Raw genomic sequence first — 21,168 nt, 5'->3', positions numbered from 1 at the left:
TTATAAATTATTTTGCAACTAAATTTGTGGCATGCATACATTTGACAGGGGGGTGCATGATGATAATAATTTATATGATAAATCAGAATACCCCTGAAATTAAGGGCCATGTTTGTCATTTAATTTGAGGAAATAATTTTTTTTAGTTGTTGCTAGGTACGCCTCGATAAGACGATGGAATGCCCCAAAAGCTTTTTGTAGAAAAAATATAAAAATCAAATAGCATTTGGTGTGATATTATGATATGAGTAATCCTAACTGTTTATTTAAATCGGCTGAAAAGTAAGGTCACCTACAATGTAGGTAGTCATACAAATATTTCACAATTTATATGTAGATAGTAGAGTCATACAAAGCTTTCCCCTTGCGAAATTCTACTGCTAGGTATTCCTTATTTGCAATTTTAAACTGCCAGATTTATTTTTACTCTGGGAAAATAGATTTGGAGCTCATAAGAGAGTGCAAACTGTTGACCTATGGTCGATTGAAACAAGTAGTCCAAATTACACGTTCATATTTTAAGAAAGTGAATTTGGAGCTCCTAAGATTGTCCGTTGTGATTTAGTGCTTATCGACATAAACAGTCCAAATCGTGTGGTGATATTCAACGTACCATGTTTAAGGCTACAAAATAGTTGTTTTATCTTTTTCCAAAGGTACTAGATCGTGGAGGCCAAGAGACATATTTTGGTGATACATTCAAAATATCGACCGATGCTAAATAAGGCTCGAAAATTTGTCAATTCGAATTAGAATCACTCGATCTGAATCAACTATCAGTAAGCTCGATCTGGATCAAATATCAGTAAGACACTGACATAACTGTTGTAACTGTCAATGAACCAACTGTTAATGAGCCAACCTACAAGCCCCACATTTATTCTATGTTAAATTTGATATTTTTTACATTTAAAGAAGGACGGCACATGACCCACCTTTCCCTTCGTTTGTATTTGCGTATCTTTGATTTTTTAAACAAGCTTATTTAAGGTTGCAGCCCTAAACAATCAAACTAAGGTGCACCTCAAAAATTCACTAAAAGTTTTGATGTTGAAAAACCTTCAAATACTTCCATAAAAATCTTGAGATACATAGACGTTAAAAAAAAAAAATACTTTAAGTCTTGAAAACAATGCAAGAAGATGCGCTCCATAGTTTGATTGATTAAGCCCTTGGCCTTGTACAAACCACACCCTTGATTTTTAAATTTACATTTAAACGCCTTCTTAAACAAGGATAGCCCCCTCCCCTAAAAAAAAGCCTTCTTAAACATTTAATCATTTAACGTTTTCTTAAACAAGATGTACTATTTTTAAGATTTTAAATCTGTTTTTTCTCATGTCCATACATCTTGAAATCGAGATGATCAATTTCAAGATTTTTAGGTCTCAAAACATTCTCTTCTAGTAAATTTTTGTGGTGCGCCTTAAACTTTTTCCCCTAACGATATTTGAATTATATTCTGAAAAGTTATTGACTCACTCTCTCGTTTATTTACACCAATTGGTTTCCAATTAATTTCTTTTCCTTTTATTTCCTAAATGCGCCATGCTTTGTGTGTGGAAATTTATCAAATTACCTACCATAGATGAATAATTTAATGCTTTGCAGGTATCTTTTGCTTTATTTTCAAACCGAGAAGCATTATACTTGTGGAGGGACGCTTTCTTACGTTTGCGTCCCCCTAGGCCTAAACCATACATCCGAGTTGCAAATGGTGGTCCCTTGAAAAAATCACCACTTTTGGTTTTTAAAATATTCTTTTTACATATTAATGTTCTCCATGTTAGAGATTATATATTTTTTAAAAATTAGGGCTAAATTCATTCGAAAAAGGAGTTATTAAGAGGGAGCGCATTTTTACAAATGAATCTAAGGACTTATATAACAGGTACTTTAAAAAAAAAAAAACCAAGGTGTTGAGTTGGAATAGTTGCAAATGAACGTAAAGCTAAATACTTCTTTAACGGGTATTTTGATAAATGGTGCGACTTGTATAGAGCCTAGGCTCTAAACAATCAAATTAGAGCCTACCTTTAAAAAGTGTCGAGAAATTTGATTTCAATATTAGAAATCTTTGTGATAGCCTTAAAATATATTTTCATATTTATTTATAAAGTTTAAAGCTTCAAAAATAGTGTAGATCGACAGATCTATTAAAACTTTAAAATTTTAAAAATTGACGGCCCAAAAATGCATTACAAAATATACTATTTCCAAAACTAGAAATCCATTTTTTTCTCATGTCCATGCATCTTGATGCCGAGATGATCAATTTGAAGATATTTGGACCCCAAAACAACCTCTCCTAGTGAAACTTTTGTGATAGGCTCCAATTTGATTGTTTAGAGCCTCGGCTCTATATGAACTTTCCCATATGATAAAAGCCCTTATAAATTGCCCCTATATAGTATATCTTATTGACTACATTGATGGTAATGGGTCGGGTCTGGTTGGACCTAGACTTGAATAGTATTCAGGTCTAGGTTTTGGATCTTGATCCAATCTTTCGGATACAAAATTTGGACCCCTACATGGACCTTAGGTTGGGTCAGCCCGTCAGTTCTCGGGTCTTGTCGGGTCCATTGCCATCCAAATGTTTATGTAAGATATGTGGGCTATCACTATGAGCTTTTTTTTTTATTTTTCCCTTCTTTTCATCATTATCATCAACAACAAGAACAACAACATCATCATCATAATGGTTTTATAATTAATTGAGGTTGGCTACACAAATCATTGTTTGCTGTTCTATTCTATTAAGGGTCATATCCACAGTGAGGCAATAAGTATCTATATCTTTTCTCACTACTTTTAATTATGTTATTTTGAGCCTATCCCGTGTCTTTTTTGAGCTTTCGACTTGGATTAACTCGCACCTCCTAACAAGTGATGCATTGGATTTGCACCATATTTGACCAGCCTACCCAAGTCTACTCTCTCTCATCTTATTGCCAATTGGTGCCACACCTAAAATTTTTCGAATCGATTCATTTCGAATTCTATCCCTTCTTCTCATGCCACTCTTCCATTTCAACATCCTCATCTCCGCTAAACTCATTCTATAGCTTCAATTTTTGTAAAATCGAATTGGAACGGTTAACGAGACATGGGCCCGAGAGCAGTTAGAACCGGAACTGGACTAACCGGGCGGTTAACCGGACTGATAGATATTTTTTTTAAATGGGTCGAAAACCCAAAATAAAAAATAAAAAAATCAAAATCTCATGTAACTCTGACATCTACAACTCTGTTCAGAAAAACTGAGACAATGCCCTAATCTGTAGAATTTGAGGCTGGAATTTGGATCTTTTGATGAAAATAGGACTTGAAAAGTCTGAGTAATTATGACATCTACAAAATCCCCAAAATTTGATTGAAAAATGATAAAAAATGGGTCTAAAATCTTGAGTTTGGCGGATTTTTTTAACTAAGTTTAGAAAAACTAAGATGATGCCCTACTTTGTAGAAATCAAGCCTGAAATTTCAATCTTTTGATGAAGCTAGGACTTAAATAATCTTGAGTAACTCTGACATTTACAAAACCTCCGAAATTTGGCTGAAAAAGTATAAAAAAAGCTCAAAATCTCGAGTTAGGCAGATTTTTATCAACTCAGTTTAGAAAATTGAGATGACGCCCTAATCTGTAGAATTTGATACCGAAATTTCAATTCTTTAATGAAATTAGGATTTGAATAACCTACTCTAACATCTACAATATACCCAAAAATTTATTGATAAAATACTAAAAACAAGCCCAAAATCTCAACTTCGGCGAATTTTTGAGAAACCGTGAAGAAAACCGAAAATGGCTTCAAAACTTTCGAATTCCGGTGTGTTTCTGGTCGGAAATCCCTCTTGTTATAATGTGAAATAAAATATTTCAATAAATAATTGACTGAAAAAACCTGACAAATTCTAAAAAAAGTGAAAAAAATCAAATCAAAACAAAAGTCATAGGTTTCTGCTAAGAAAAATGGTCTACTGCTACAAATAATAGGATTTGTTACGTAACGGCTGTTATATTACGTTATAACGTGTTTTAAAGAAAACCGGTCCTGTTAGGATAAAAATCGAGTGGTTTTCGACTGATTTTTGTCCGGAAGTTTTTTAAACCGGTGATAATCGAAACCGAGAGGGTCCCGGTTCAGACTTAACTAGTCGGTTCCGATTTGACCCGACCGACTTTTCAAACAGTGATTGACATTTATAAATACCGGCACATACACCCATGTTCCTTACTATTTTATGTAATCAAGGGTACACCGTTGGGTCTGGTCAGGTCCATTGCACCCCTAACTCTAAAGCAAGCAACAAAGCACCCTTTATCCACCTTGTACTAACGCTGTAATGACACGACAATGATAGATTACAAAAATGGTAGAATTTGAAGTTTAAAATTGCGCACTTCCCTTCCTCGCTCCTCTTTATCAACCTTCTGTGAGTAATGGCACCACAAAATGGGGAGTTCCAGGAAATGACGAAAACACCCTCGAATTGAAAACTCTCTCCTCTTTGTCTGAGTTTTGCCAGCCACGTTTCATGATTCATGCAAATGCGGCATCCGTAACAGTCGGAATATCCTTGGAAACATGGCCACTTTCCATCCTTGTTTTTTTAAGAAAGAGAGAGAAAGTGCTTCTTCCCTTTCCCCCATTTCCTAGAGAGAGAGAGAGCTTTTCATTGATCTTGAGAGAGAGAGAGAAGAGTGGGGGGCGAGAAAGTGGAGGTGGGGGGGATGGATTGACCTACGGTTATCCAAACAAACATTGCACGCTTTGCAAACTCACCATCATTCAAAGGATTTGGATTCGTTTTTCTTCTCAATCCTGACCCCTTTCTCCTCCCCTTCTCTCTCTCTCTCTCTCTGTAAGACCCATGCATGCAATCCCTTATTCCTCTCTTCTTTAAGAGGCAAGGTTTAAGGGTGGAGCCTTTCCATTTTAGAAGCAAGGTATATAGCCATGTAAATAAATCCTTTTTCCATTAAAATTTCTTCTTGGGTTCTTCAAGAAATGAGATTCTGAGAATTGGGTGTTGCAGTAACTTGGGATTTCCTTTTAGTTTTCATTGAATTTTCTTATTGGGCCGTTCGAGAAATGGGTTTCTAGAGTGGGCGCACTGGAGAAAGAAGAAGAGTGAGAAGAGGGTATTCCGAGTTCGTTTTGAAAATGGTTTCGGGTACACTAAGGTTCGTGGTTAGGCAGAGGCATAACCAGGGTGATTCTGGTTATGCTTCAAGTAGTGATGACTTAGAGGAAAATTCACCATTATCATTGAATGATCCAGAGCCCAAGCTTGACAGGTCTCGCCCATGGATTCATTTTATGGAGAATTTCTTGTGGTTGGCCTCTGCAGCATTCATCCTCTACTATGGTGACCGTCGCTCCAATTTCATATATCTTGTATGCCATGACGAGCGGATCAAGAGGTACATTGATTTGTTCTCTCTCCTCAACTGTTTCTTTCTTTATTCTTTCACTTGGTAATTAGTGTTTTCATTCCTGAAACTGTTTTTTTTCCATTCCTTTGCTGGGTAACTAGTCTTTTCATTCTTGGTATTGGTTTTTCAATCTTATTTGTGGTTCTTTTCCTTTAATTGGGTGGCATCCTTTTTGGGTTGTTATGTTTCTTTAGTCATGCATAATTGGAAATTGAGATCGTGTTTCTGGCCTCTTCTTGTGCATTAGTCCTCTGGGACTCTCTGGCTAATTGGCATTGAGGGCGGTTATTCTTTTACTGGTTTTTTGCCTTGTTCTGTCTATGTTATGTTTATTTTTGTTTGCGATTCTGGTTTGTATACTGTGGGGTGTTAGAGGGTCGTACTCTTTCTTGGAATTGTTGGGTTGCTTTGGTCACATATGATTGCAAAATATTCATTCGTGGTGTCTAATAAACTGCATTTTCATTATAGAGATTAGTTTTCTTTTTCCTTGTTTTAGTGACTCCTTATTTTTGAAATTTGGATAGTCTGTGAGGTGTTAGAGCGTAGCATTCTGTTTTAGGTTATTGGGTTATTTTCGGCAATACATAATTGAAGATTTTAAACTTTTTCACTGTGCTATTGCTATGCCTTCATGCCCTGGGTAATGGCTATGTTCGTTCCTGGTTTTATTTTATTTTGTTTCTTTAAATTTAGCTGTTATTTATTAATTTTCGTAAAGACCATATGCTCTGGGAGGTGTTAGAGAGTAGCATTCTGTTTTAGGTTATTGGGTTATTTTCGGCAATTCATGATTGAAGATTTTAAACTTTTTCACTGTGCTATTGCTATGCCTTCATGCACTGGGTACTGGCTATGTTCGTTCTTGGTTTTATTTTATTTTGTTTCTTTAAATTTAGCTGTTATTTATTAATTTTCGTGAAGACCATATGCTCTGGGACATCACAGCATTTCCTTCTTTTGGCATTTAGTTATGAATGGCTGACAATTATGAAACTGTCTCACCGGATTGGTGCTTTGAATTTGTGCTTGACATTGTTTTCATATGTGGGGGTGTCGTCATCACACATTTAATATTATAAAAAAACTATATGTTTTTATCTGATAATTTGGATCATTGATAAGGGAAATGATTCACTATAGCTGTGGTGATTTCTTTTGCATTATGTTAGCAAGCTGTAATCATATTTATGCCTTGATGCCAATGAAATGCGATGGGAGTGTTTTTTTCTTCTACAATCCAGATCATATAATTTTAGGGTTTTCATCTTTAATGAAATTTTAGCACTTCTATTTCCTAGTGACATGAACAGAACCTGACGCAAATGTCAAATTTTATGATTATTTATGGTACCAAAGATGTATTGCTTGTCTCATGCATCTAGGATACATATTGGCAGATAATATATTGAAACTTAATCATAGTAAAAGCCTCAGTTTTGGCATGACTGATTTAATACTAGTAGACATTGTTTTTACCAAGTATACCATTTCGTAAAATTGGATGATCACTTTTGGCATACCCAAGAAAGTGTCATATTCCGACTTCTCCTATATGCTGTGGTGATATTCTGCATAATCTACTTGAAGAATATGCCAATACTCACGGTCACAGATCATATACACTATAACACAACTCTATGTGTGTGTGTGTGTGTATACTGCTTGGTGATATGTGCATCCTCCGTGCTTCATATTTCGTGAAATGCTAAGTTGTATGAATTGTACCAACTTCCATCGGTATGTATCTTTGTTCGAAGAGCATTGTCTTTTTCGTTGCTCTGCATTTGCTTTTTTGAAACAAAGATTTATGTTTTGAAACAAAGTTTTATATTTTGAAAGACTCAATCTAGTTCCGAGCAGAGTTGACTGACCCTGTTCTTAGTCAATGAGTTATGAATAAGAATAACACGCATTTTAAAATTTTTAGAAATAGTTTAAGGACATTTAGACTTGGCTAATTATTATGTTTTGTACCTTGGCTTTTGGTCACATGAAGTTAACTCAGTTATGAATGAAGTTTTAGTGGGTTCACCATGTTCTTGGTCAGCTTCATGAATCATAAAAAAACAAAATTTAAAATTTTAAAGAAACCTAGAAGTGCTCAATTATTATGTTTTGTACCTCACCTAGCGGTCAGAGAGTCGACTCGCTTATGACTGTGTTTCTACTATCTTGCATACGGGTCATGTTCATTTCATGGCAGTTACTTTGCTTGGGTATCTATCTGATGGGCAGTACACACACATATGCACACACACGCATACATATATTATGCATGTATGTATGTGTATATTATAAGCGTTCTGTGAATATTATAAGCGTTCTGTGTATATTATAAGCGTTCTGTGAATGTTAAGCATATCTAGTGTGTGTGTATGCATGTATATATATTATGTATCTATGTTTGTATCTATATATGCATGTATGTATGTGTATATTACAGATGTTCTGTAAATATTATGCATATTGTGTGTGTTTGTGTCATATATATATATATATATATATATATATATATATATATATATATATATATATATATATATATATATATATCATGCATGTATGTATATGCATATTATGTGTTCTGTGAATATTTTAACATGTTATATGTGTGTACATGCATTTATATGTGTGTGTGTGTGTGTGTGCGTGCGTGTGTGTGTGTGTGCGTGCGTGCATGTGCGTGTATTATAAATTGAATGTATAACATATTTTGTGTGTATGTGTATGTGTATTATGTATGTGTGTATGTATAGTATAAGTGTTCTGCGAATATTAATCATATTGCTATTGTAAGGCATATTATGTATTATTTAATAATATTCTAACATGACTTCTCATCCTCATGTAGATACATTGTCTGGACTCTGGAAAGGGTCAAAGTGCATGGTGCATATGGCATAAGCTTGACTGGTAATATTCTTAACAACTTCAAGTTATACAGAAAGATGGGCAAATGTGTCCTAATTTGGTCAGTAATCGCACAGTTTACTCTCAATGACAGAGGTACCTTGAACGAAAATTCATATGTTTCTAACAATGTGAAATTACTCGGCTTAGGCTTGGCCTTGGGAATCAGCCTGTGGGAGCCGATTAACACAGGGAAGGTGGAGTGGATTTGCTAGAGTAATGTAGGAGCCCATAAACGGCTCAAAATTAAAAAACTTTACAAAAATTATTAAAATTGGCGAAAGCTCATTGTTTTTTGGCGATTCTCTCTTCCAACTAGGTAACTCGAAGCTAAAAAATACCAATGGACGTAATAGAAATCAGAGCTTTGGAATGGCTATTATGCGTAATCGACAGATGGAATCTTGGGGCCATTGTGACATGCCTTCCTTGTATCATCCTTCCATTGCTTCCCTATCTACTAACTACTAACTACTAAGAACCCCTAAGAGAAGGCTTTTTCTCTTAAAACATGTTTTCTTCAATGCAACAGTATTGATTCACTTGCCTGTAACACCTTGCCTTTTAAGAGGATGTTTCAATTGTTTATTGTTGCAACTTGGTACTAAGAATTTAGTGTAGGGTAATCCCCTTGGCTTCTAGGGGGGGAATAAAAAGGAGATCATTCCTAATCTATAGTGATGCCTTAAAATTAGTAGATGGCACAAAAAAAAGGGCTAGTTTGGATTTAGGAGGCTAGATGGAAGTTCTGTGGAAACCTTGGTTTGTTAAAGGGTATGATGATTGTTTGACTTCTATATGATTTTCACACGAGTAGGGTGTAGAATGAAAGGGTTTGGGTATGATTGCGAATTCTGGTTGGGTTCGGATTTAGGAGTTTTAAAGGGTTTAGGTTCCAATAAAGATTAGGATATCGGGGTTTTGGGCCTTATGGAGGTTTCCTATTGGATTATACAAGGTATAAATGAACTATAATCATATGGAAGGATTTGGATTGTTTATGTAAATTTAGGATAGGTTTTAGGGTTTCAAGGGTTAAAGCTTGCTGGAATTTAGCAGGTTTAGCAAGACTAAAGGGTGATGAGATGAATCCCAAGGTTGAATCAAGGCAAATCTAGGGTCGAAACTAAGTTTGAGGCTGTGGAGTGATATATGGTTGAAAGTCGCTCTTAAGCTAGTTTAGCTAAGGTGTGGAGAGGTATGGCTAGGTTTTATAGAAGGTTTTAGTGGGGTGGCAAATTTGGTTGTTGGCAGTATTAGATGGTAATGTGCCACATGAGAAGGGAAAGAAGACTCTAAATTGCAGTGTTTTAAAATGTGGCCGCATTGCTGCATATGTGGCCGCATCAGGTGCTATGCGCTGGGCAGTGCATCAAAATTCCCCGCATATGCCGTTTGGAGAGATGCGCCGGCATATGTGCCGCATCTCTCCTCATTAGAGCCGCATCCCGCATCTCACCGTATTAGGCCGCATAATCTTCCGCCATCTTTATTCTAAGTACCCCACAGGCAGGAGTAATAAGGTAATTTTGACCTTCAAAAAATGGGGGGAAAGGTTTGGGGGGGGGGGGGGTAATTAAATCCCCTAAACCACATTTTTCAGCCGCATTTGTGGCGTTTATTGGATCAATTGAATCAAAACAATTTTGGGCGGAAATTTTATTTATTGAAGTTCTTCAATTTGTGCATTTGTTGATGTTTGGTTGTTGATTGTATCTTTTGGGTGTTGAATGAGGAAAGGGTTTGGGGGGGGGGGGAGGAGGTTTATTGAATTGACTCCTCTTGAGCTTGACTTTAAAACTCTTTAATCTTCATAGACTTTTAGTTTGTAGTATTTTGTAACTTTAAAGTTTGTTGTTGCAGATTTGTGCTTATGGTTGTTGATTATTGAATGTTTTATGAAGCTAGTTTCTAGTTTCTATCAGGGGATAGTGGATACAAAATCTTTGTCAACTTATACTTTTGGAGTTAATGAATAAACTAAATACCTACTATCACATATATCACCACCATATATTTTTTATGCATTAACCTATTTTTTTTACATTTTTTAGAATTTTTTTATATTGCCACGATGCACCCTCATCCAGATTGCATCGAGCAGCATTGGCCCCCGCCACTGCTTTCGGTCTCATCCTGCATTTTAAAACATAGCTAAATTGTTGAGGAGGCTCTTCTCGTCTTATCCTATTGTTTCAAAAGGGGTGTTACAAAAAGAGGTGAGGAATCTGTCCTTTAGAGGTCACCTCTTACTACAATTGAAAATTGAAATTTTATTACTCAAGTTGAATATATTTGGCCATGGGCCTACATGAGTACTTATACAGGTTTGAATCCCACTTTATTTAACTTAGCTTGGGACTCACTATGTCTACTTTCTTAAACTACTATCTTCCCGACTATTTCAAAAGCATTTTAGGAGACTAGACCCGTATAAAGCATCAAAATAATATTTTTGAACTCTTGGACAAAAATTAGGAAACTAGTTTTTTAAAGAAACCAAAAATTGGGAAACTAACTTAACATGTGAACCAAGGAAAGAAGAATCATCGTCATCGAAGCCTTTTACCAACTAATTGGATCGGCTATACATGAATCTTTGTCCGCCTTTTTACTCTATTAAGTACCATACCCTTAGTGAGGCCATAAGTCCCTATATTTTTTCTCACTACTTCCAACTATGTCCTTTTGGGCCTACCCCTTTCCCTTTTTGAGCCTTTCACTTGAACTAACTCGTACCTCCTAACAGGTGTTGTATTGGGTTGCGCCACATATGGCCAGTCCACCTAAGTCTATTTTCTCATATCTTATCTCCTATTGGTGTCACACCTAAATTTTTCTGAATGTATTCAGTTCGAACTCTATACCTTTTTGTCTTTTCACTCATCAATCTCAACATCCTCATCTCAGCTAGACTCATTCTATGAGTATGTTGTTTCTTGATCGCCCAATATTCCGTCCCTTAAAGTAAAGCTGGTCTCACAGCTGTCCCATAGAATTTACCCTTCAACTTTATTGGTATTGCGGCGATCACATAAAACTTTGGTTACACATCTCCACTTCCCCCACCCAGCTCTAATTCTATATGCAATATCTTCTCTCAATCTCTCAAGTTTCATGGATTATTGACCCAATATATCGAAAATACGCACTTTTTAGTATTTCTTGGCCGTCAAACTTGCATTCCATATATTTTGTATTAGTTCGGCTAATTTGTAACTTTTATATTCTAGAGCATCCCTTCAAAGTTCTAACTTTGTGTTGATGCCGTTTTGGGTTTCATTGATCAAAACTATGTCATTTGTGAACAACATGCACCACAATACTTCATCTTGTAGGTGTCTAGTTAAGTCATCTATAACTAAGGCAAAGAGGTATGGGCTCAATGTTGACGCTTGATGTAAACGTATTGTCATTGAAAACTCATTTGTTTCTCCACTAGTTGTTTGTACACTAGTTAGCGCTCCCTCGTACATATCTCTTATTAAGTTGATATAGTATCTTGAGACTCATTTCTTTTTCGACACCTACCAAATCAGATCTCTAGGTACTATATCTGGAGCTTTTTTTAGATCTATAAAAACCATGTAGAGGTCTTTTCCCTTTGCCCTAAACTTTTTAATCAGTTGTATAAGTAGGAAAATAGCTTCGATTGTTGGCTTTCCTGACATAAAACCGAATTGATTTTCTGATACTCATTTCATTCCTCACATGTTGCTCAATCACTCTCTCCTATAGCTTCATAATGTGTCTCATAAGTTTGATCCTACAATAGTTCGCATAATTTTGTATGTCTCCTTTGTTTTTGTAAATCGGCACCGCAATACTTTTTCTTTATTGGTCTTGTATTTTCTTTGTTGTCAACACCTTGTTGAACAACTTGGTTAGCTAGTCAATGCTATTCTCCGCTATGTACTTCCAAACCTCTATCGGAATACCATTTGTTCCTAAAGCCTTTCCCATCTTCTTTCTCTTCAAAGGTTCTCACTTCCGATATCCTAATCCTATGAATGTATCTATGACCTCCACCCTCATTTATGCCAACTGTTCCTTCTATCACTTTATTCCCATGGTGTTCTACATTTAATAATCTTTGAAAATAAACTTTCCACCATTTGTTGACCTCTTCATCCTTTACCAAAACCCTTTGGTCTTCACTCCAAATATATTTAATATGATTTCAATCCCTACACTTTTTCTCTCTTATTTGCTAATTTGAGGACATCCTTTTCACCTTTTCTTGTTCTCAATTCATTGTGTAGATTTACTATTTAAGCATTTTTCTAAGCCTTTTTATATTCTTCGAAGTTTTGATCATATTTCTATTACATTGCCAAGTTTTATAAAATAATCGTTTTCATTAATGGCCTTCTGAATCTCATCACTCCACCACTAAGTTTCCTTATCATAATTTCTGTTCCCCCTAGATTCTCTTAAAACTTTTTTTGCAACTTTCTTAATGCAGTCAACCATCTCATTCCATATAGCATTGATCTCATTTTAGAGTTCCATTTTCCTTCTTTAACTAATTTATCCCTAAATAAGTCTATTTTCTCATTGTTTTAAGGGTGTGGTTTGTATACAGCCAAGGCTCTAAACAATCAAATCAGAGCCCACCTTCAAATAGTGTCGAGAAATGTGGTTTCAATACTGAAAATCTTTGACTAGCCTTAAAATTTGTTTTCATCTTTAATTATAACATTTAAAGCTTCATATCGAACAGATCTATGAAAACTTGAATAAATTAAAAATCAAAGGTCCAAAAATGCGTTACAAGATGTACTATTTCCAAAACTTGAAATCCATTTTTTTCTCAAGTCCATGCATCTTGATGTCGAGATGATCAATTTGAAGATATTTGGGCATCAAAACAACCTCTTCTAGTGAATTTTTTGAGGTAGGCTCTAATTTGATTGTTTAGAGCCTAGGCTCTATATAAACTCTTCCTTTTTTTAAATCTACCACCTTGTAATTTCAACCCTTCTCTTCTGTCTTTATGCAGACATCTATAACCACGAGCCTATGTTGGGCAGTCAAACTCTCTCTTAGAATAACTTTACAATCTTCACATGATGGTCGATCTTTCTTCTTAACTAAAAAGAAGTCTATCTGGCTTTTATATGATCTATTTTTATAGGTTATTAAATGTTCATCTCACTCTTTGGAGTAAATATTTGTTATTACTAGGTCGTAAGCCATAGGAAAATCTAGAATAACCTCACCCATCTCATTTTATTCACCAAATCCATTCCCCCCACGTACCCCTTCATATCCTCTACTACCATTTCCTACATGTCCAGTTAAGTTCTTTTCTAAAGTGTTCTTTCCTCATTTAGTATGTCTTGCACTAATCTATCCATGTCCTCCCAAAATTTTCTTAATTCTATCTAGTCCTACTTGTGGTGCATAAGCACTAAATATATTAATTATCTCTTCCTCTACTACAAGTTTAATTAATAACAGTCTATCACCTACTCTCTTGACATTATGTACTTTATTTTTTAAATCTTTGGAAAAAGGCTACGATGATGATGATGATGGCAATCTCTTCCTCTACTGCAAGTTTAATTAATAAGAGTCTATCACCTACTCTCTTGATATTAAGTACTTTATTTTTTAAATCTTTGTCTACTATTATGCCTGCCATTTCTATTATTATCCTTTCCTGTGTATCAAAGTTTATACCCATCTATTTCCTTGGAATTTTCTCCTTTCCACATAGTTTCTTGTAGGCTAGTTATGTTTACTAGCCTTCATCTCATTATATCAATTAACTCCATACTCTTACTTGTAAGTGTTCCTACATTCCATGTGTTTAGGCAAATCCTATTTTCTTGGACTAGCTTCTTTATCTGCCCTCGTCCAGATTGTCATCGGAACCCAACCCTTGCCTATTTTTCATTGCAACCGGGTGGCACTGCGGCTCATCGTTCTGTAGAATGCCCTGGCTAACCCTTGCTCATTTCTCACTATACTGAGGTTCGCTTGCGGGGAATGTTCTATTATAAGCAAATAGCCTATATTCCATATTCATGAGAAGTTTTGGCAAAGTTTTACATTGGCTGCGTACTTAATACAATCCACCCCTTTTACCTAGGCTTGGGATGGGTTAAGGGAAGGTTTAAGGTCCTCACCCTTGAAAAACCACAAGGAAAAAAACAACGTACCAAGATTCTTTTAACTATATGATCTATGGAGCCCATAAGCTTCTAGAAGACTGATGTCATTAGAAGTCTCAATAACGAAAACAAAGACCTAATGCACTAGGGCTTAAAGGCTCAGTAATGGAAACAAAGAAAAAAACACCAAGGAATGTGAAGTTCATCACTGATCTTTTCAATAGGCTTTCAACTACGATTGAGGGCTGGAACATCCGAATTGCAAAAAACACCTCACCTGGAGGTATGGTACATAGATTTTGAAGAGAGAGAGAGGCATTTTCTTGTTGGATAAGATCTAAGAGGATTGAGGAGAGGGTTGTAAGTTGGGCTTAGAGAGAGAAAAAGGGATTCTATTGTTATGGATAAGGCTAGAGAGAAGAAGAGGGTTGTAAGCTGAGGTTAGAAAGTGAGGGGGATTGTGTTGTTGGGGAAAAGACGCTTCGAGAGAGCAATGGTTGTAATTTCTAACTTCACCAACGAAATCCCTCTTCTGTCTACCTAAGCAGCATGTGAAGTGTACACCAGCCATATGCCAAAGCCAACAGTTAATATCACCAACATAGTCAAAGTTGGACATGACTAGTTCATGCAGGAGCAGTCATAATAAGGCATGTTTTTCTTCTCTATGTGCCATGTAATGACTTGTGTGTATATACTTTTCTTCTCTATGTGCCATGTGTGTACTTGTGTATATGTGTAGCTCTGAGTGTATGTATATGTATATGTATATGTATGTGTACATATAGCCTGAGTTTTCTCTTTCTGGTAACCATGGACACTCGTTGGCTAATTGCGTGCATATATATATAGGAATATACTTATGTGTAATGTGTGTCTATATTTGTTTGCATGTGCACACTCATTTGAGTTCCGTCTAGTACTTGTGATCATAAGATCTCTACATTACTGCAGAATGTAAAAAAAGAAAATAATTTTCATCTTGTTCTACTGCTATGCCTGGGTGGTTGGTTACTATTGTGTGGGAGATGCCATCTAAGTTGAGATAGAGAGGGGGAGTTGTATAAAATTCGAGATGCTTTCTCACGTGCTGCTATGGTATTGGATCTGCAGGACAGCATTGAACCTGGGGTTGGCATGCCTAGTTCTCATCGTTGGAATCATGTCGTATATGGCAGTTCTTATGCGTGAGAAAGGAAGAGCAGATGAGAGGTTGGACCTTTTGCCACCCTTTGCTTTACCCACCATGGCTGTACTTGGACTCCTCTCCTTTCTTTTGTAAGGAACAACCTAACCATTCTTGCTCCTCCCCCTCAACCACAAGCTTCTCCCTACTCTAGTTTTGAGCAAATTCTCAAACTCTTCATTGGTTTTACAGGTTTTCTGTTGCCCTATGGCCCATTTGGAGTTTCTTGACCCTGCCTCTACTGGTAAGCTCTATGTTAACTCGTTATGTAGCTTTGTCATTCAGCATATGTTGCTGAGAGAGAGAGAGTTAAATAGTAAATGAAAATCTAACCAGATATGTTTTTTCGAATGCTTTTTTCTTTTTTCAGTTGACTCTATATGTGGCCTTAACAGTGGTTTCGCCATACACTCCTTTCGCAAACCTCAGATCGCATGCTGAAATGATGCGTGCTGATTAGTTTTGCTGGAGAGCATATGACTTTTTTGGGTTGAAGTGTTGATATCATATTGGAAGTCAAGATAGTTTCAGTTGACAAGAAGCTTCTACGGAGGGGTCGAGGTGTCTGTTTTTTGATGAAGAGTGGGTTTTGAGTTGTCAATTGAATCGATGCATTTGTTTGGCTTCATGAAGTTGCTCATGAAGACAGCGAGTGGTTTATTCAGATTGCAGTTTGGATCGGAGTCTGATGAAGCACAATTTTGCATTGGTTAGGGGGGAGAGAAAGAAGACATGGAGAAAAGGAAGGGGGGGGGGGGAGGGGGTTCGGGGAGGGGGAGAGAGTAGGGAAAGATGAATGGAAGTGGACTGAGGCACAACAATCGGTGTTCGTGAAATGACCCCCCCCCCCCCCCCCCCCCCCAATACACAACATTTTTCCTAGTTGCCTGCATTTTTTGTTTTTTGTAGGTGCAGATTTATTTTATAAAAGTCACAAATAATGGCCAAAATGAGTAAAAATACGCTGAAATTGGAATAGAGCAATCCTTTTTTTTTTTTTTTGGGGTGAATCAGTGGGGAGAGGCCCTTGCCCGTAGTAGGAATTGAGCCTAGGACGTAATGTTGCAAATTGTCAAGTGCTGACAAATTAAGCCTGGCTCTTTTCCAGCAATCTTTTGTTCTCTCTTTTTTTCAATCTCTTTGTGGCTCTTTTCCTATTAGAGCAAACTTTTGTTCTCTCTTTTTTCAATCTCTTTGTGGCTCTTTTCCTATTAGAGCAAACTTTTGTTCTCTCTTTTTTCAATCTCCTTGTGGCTCTTTTCCTATTAGAGCAATCTTTTGTTCTCTCTTTTTTCAATCTCTTTGTAATCTTGTGCATTTTTAGAACTTTGGACTGAATGGTAATCAAAACATGTGGCTAATGATTTAACATTTTGATAAACAAATTAATGCAATACACACTTCACACTCCTATAGGATTAATGAGAAATAGTACACCGTTGCGCTTGTCACATACTGCTTCTGCAAGGACAACGTTATTAACTGCAGTATCCTATTAGAATACATGACTAACGGATTTGCTTTAGAAAAATAAGCCTTTATTATTCCACGGGATCGTTATTATGTGAACTCTAGGTGTGGCAATGGGTCCGGTGCGGGTTATGTCCACCCGCACTCAGATCCGAATAGTATTTGGGTCCAAAATTTGGACCAGACCTAGACCCGTTGGGTCTCGGGTCTGGTTGGATCTATTGCCATCTTATGATTATAAGCCTTTTTTTTTTTTTTTTTGCCTTTTGTTTTTACCATCATATACCCGATGACTATGAGCTTATTTTTTTGTCAATAATACTATAAGAACTGTCAATATTGTCATAATATAAGCACCTAGCATGTGTCTAAAGACATGATTGCCATCATAAACCCTATGATTATGGGTACCGGTTGGGTCCGGCTAGGCCCGCCCGAGATCGGTTATGCTCGTCGGTCCTTGGGTCTAGTCGGGTCCATTGCTACCCCTAGTGAAGTCTTTATTTTATGCATGTCCTTAAGCTGTTCGATGTCAACAGTGGCCAGTTTGGGGGCTTCATTCCTCATCTGAAAGTGAAATGTTTTCTCATGTAACCTTAAATTAGACTCCTTCAGAGGAAAGACAAAAAATAGCAGCAGCCTTTTTCTTCCTCTGAGGTCGTTATTCTTACATAAAGCTACGCGTCAAAAAGACATCTATCACCAACAACTACCAACCCCAAATTTGTCTTTCTAACACTTGGTACAAAAGACTTAACAAAGAATATATCACTAACGATATAAATTCCAAAGAAAGGACACCCTCACATTCTCAAAAACATTGAAACACAAAATAAGGGGAAGTGCTTAATAAAAATTCATTATATAGGTGAAATATTGAACATATGGTTAAATAACATATCAATTTAATTACCAAATGATTAAGAGCATTATTAAACTTTAGTCTAAACCTCATAAATGACATTAACTAAATTCATATATCACATTTGTCAAATGGTTTGAAATCTTATAAAGCAGCACATTGTAGGATGCGTGCTTATCCTTGGCTTAGCCAACCAGTTTAGAGATTTACCAGAACCAAAGTTTTACTGAAATTGGATATGGAAAAGGTTTATGATAGGGTGGAATAGAAAATCTTGGATGGTATTATAGAATCGATGAGTTTTGGACATAAATAGAGAAGATGGATTATAGGGTGTCCTTCTTTGGCACACTTTTTTTTATTCATTTTTTATTCCTCTTTGGTGGGTATTGGTTGTGGTAGATCATTTGGCTTGGGCTTTAGGTTGTGTTGCTGATTATTTACCTATCAAATATCTTGATATTGCTATTTCAAATAATAAATTACCAAGATCGATTTGGGATCCTTTTTTGAAAAGAGTTCATTTAAAACTTGATCTTTGGAATACTAAATTCTTATATCCTGGGGGGCGGGTTACTCTCACTAAATCTTATTTGGCTAATTTGCAAATTTATTTCATGTCCTTATTACATATACATACTCATGTGATTAAAAAGATTACTCTTACTAAATCTTATTTGGCTAATTTGCCAACTTATTTCATGTCCATGTTACATATGCAAACTCCTGTAACTAAAACATTGAAAGACTTACAGTGAAATTTTCTTTAGGGTACTTAGATGAGGGGAGAAAATATTATCTAGTGAGTTGAGACAAGGTGTGTATCCCAAAAATGGAAGGAAGCTTAGGTTTTAGGAGACTCAAGTTTGATAATCAGGCCTTATTAGCTAAATGGTAGAGGAGATCTTTGTGTGGTGGTCAACAATTATGGAAAGTGGTGCTGGTTTCTAAATATGGGATTAATAATAATGGATTTATCAATAGGGGCATAGGAGGATGTTGTTAGTCTCAAATTTGGAAAGGTATTTTTACCTCAAGGAATTTAGTTCTAATAAATATTAGATAGGTGATTAGTCTGTACTCTTACTTATCAACTTTGGATGTGGGCTTTGAATATGGTGGGATATTTGGTAACTCTATGCTCTCGGCTAAAGCAGGAGTGCAAATTGATCACTGCAGCTTTTCTTCAGCCATTATTTTGTAATCTCATTGTAATAATCGTTCATCAATAAAATTTGTGCTCTTGTCAAAAAAGAAAGAAAGTAGCCTTGACTTTCAACTCACAAAGGTCAATCCATCATGAGTGATTCCGGTTCACCCCAAAGAAATATGTGGACCCATTAAAGAATTAACCTAACCTTTCAATTAAGGAAATATTAAAGTACATTACCCTCACAATTTTGTTAGGAGTGACAAGAACAATCCCTTACTTATTTGATATGTACTCGAATTGTAACCTAATGTTTTAATGTAATTTGATCTGTTACTGAAAAGACTTGGAATGCGCCCCTTGGACCTGGACCTAGACCCTGACCCGACTCAACTAGGTTTAGGTTAGACCTAGACTCAGGTCAGGTCCAAGTCAATTGGATCTAGAACTAATTTGTGAGTTTGTGTTTCGCTCTAGAAATAAAAAAAAAAAGTTCAATTTGAATCTTAGATATGGTCAACATGAGTCCCCTCCAAAATCGAATCTAGACCATTCATTTTGTGAATTTCAAGATATTAGCCTTTATAAGCTCAAAATCATATATATTTTTTTTGCCATTGTTCATCTAATGATAATAAAGCCATCTAAAAAAATTGGAAATGAAAAAATCCTTCTAAAGCCTAGATATAAGCATCTCACTAAAATGAACGGCCTATGTTAATTGCGCTAAAAGAATACTTTTTAGATCGTGTTTTCAATTTTTCCTTTTTTTTGTAATTGTTCATTAAAATGAAAAGAGTGTATATTTCAAATTTTGAATCAAACAAATGGTCATAAGATGGTTTTTTAAAGTTGTTGCATCATATTACTATGCAACGGTTGCATGAAATCATTGCTCAATATTTACATCGGGTTTCTTCATATTTTTTGCTAATACAGTCTAAAGGTACCTCAGGACATACTAAAACTTACACCTACCCACCCTCGAATAAGACACGGTGAAAAACGACTCAAGAACACCATGATTGGCAACGGGTTTAACAATCCGGACATTGGCATGGAAGAATAAGGGGTCTAAGAACACGTTTACTCTTAAGAAATTGAGTCCCAATTAAAACAATTCAAAAAGAGGTTTGATGGTAGTCTCATGGCCACCGTCAAAAAGGCATGGGACATCAACCTAAGAATTGAAGAGGATTCTAAGATGACTAAGATCGAGGAATAAGAAAAAATGATCACACAGATGTCTTTACCTTACCTGGTCTTATGATAATATACCAAGCTTAGATCCAATCCCAGTCGAACATCAACTTGTGTTGCATGAAGACATTACACCAATAAGATAAAAACTATACCAACAGAAACCACATCTCGAACCCAAGATAAAAAAAGGAATAGATAAGAAAGGAATAGATAAGCTTTTAAAAGCTAGCTTCATTCTACCCGTCAGCTACTCGAAATGGCTAGCCAACTTAGTGGCCATGCCGAAGAAAGCCGGAAGAATAAGAGTGGGCATATACTACAAGGACCTAAATAATACATGTCCAAAAGACAATTTTCCACTGACAAGCATTAGACGATGTCGTATACAACACTGCCGGTCATAAAATGCTATATTTCATGGACAGTTTCTCCAGTTACAATTAGATATTTATGGTAGTAGAAGATCAAAAGAAAACACCCTTTACTACTTAATGAGGAACCTACTGTTATAGAGTCATGCCCTTCGGTCTCAAGAATGCGGGGCCACCTATTAATGGGCAATGATTGTCATCTTCCACGATTTAATGTATAAGATAATCAAAGCTAAATGGATGACACCCTGGTCAAATCAAAGACTATAAATACTCGTATACAAACCTAATGATAGTCTTTCATTGACTTCAAAAATATCAAGTTAGGTTGAATTCGCAAAAATGCGCGTTCGGGTTCGAATTAGGCAAGTTACTCGGTTTCATCATAAGTCAAAGAGGCATCGAATTTGACCAATCCAAAACTAAGGCAATTGTAAAAATGCCTCCATCT

At 36.1% G+C, this 21,168-nt stretch overlaps 1 protein-coding gene across 2 annotated transcripts; it reads left to right on the top strand.

Moving 5' to 3' along the window:
* Nucleotides 1–4,488: 4,488 nt before the first annotated feature.
* Nucleotides 4,489–16,929, top strand: LOC18432700 (testis- and ovary-specific PAZ domain protein). Of its 2 annotated transcripts, none has more exons than XM_020666303.2 (4): nt 4,489–5,431; nt 15,589–15,753; nt 15,854–15,905; nt 16,032–16,929. In XM_020666303.2, the coding sequence occupies exons 1-4, from the start codon at nt 5,172–5,174 to the stop codon at nt 16,119–16,121; spliced, it is 567 nt and encodes a 188-aa protein (XP_020521962.1). In that variant the 5' UTR covers nt 4,489–5,171; the 3' UTR covers nt 16,122–16,929. The 2 variants fall into 2 exon arrangements, with proteins under 2 accessions (XP_020521962.1, XP_088723871.1); XM_088867745.1 differs by having other exon boundaries at nt 4,620–5,431; nt 15,589–15,687.
* Nucleotides 16,930–21,168: the final 4,239 nt, after the last annotated feature.

The sequence above is a fragment of the Amborella trichopoda genome, chromosome 5 (genome assembly GCF_054954075.1).
Source record: "Amborella trichopoda isolate Santa Cruz 75 chromosome 5, AtrichopodaSantaCruz75HAP2 v2.0, whole genome shotgun sequence".
Taxonomy (NCBI): domain Eukaryota; kingdom Viridiplantae; phylum Streptophyta; class Magnoliopsida; order Amborellales; family Amborellaceae; genus Amborella; species Amborella trichopoda.
The sequence above is the reverse complement of the archived record's forward strand: the minus strand, read 5'-3'. Positions and strand labels throughout refer to the sequence as shown.

Bases quoted from the DNA above. Each gene is read 5' to 3' on its own strand.
- LOC18432700 (XM_020666303.2), top strand. From the start codon at position 5,172: ATGGTTTCGGGTACACTAAGGTTCGTGGTTAGGCAGAGGCATAACCAG. The intron at 5,432-15,588 runs GTACATTGATTT...TTGGATCTGCAG, and splicing joins CATGACGAGCGGATCAAGAG to GACAGCATTGAACCTGGGGT. The intron at 15,906-16,031 runs GTAAGCTCTATG...TTCTTTTTTCAG, and splicing joins TCTTGACCCTGCCTCTACTG to TTGACTCTATATGTGGCCTT.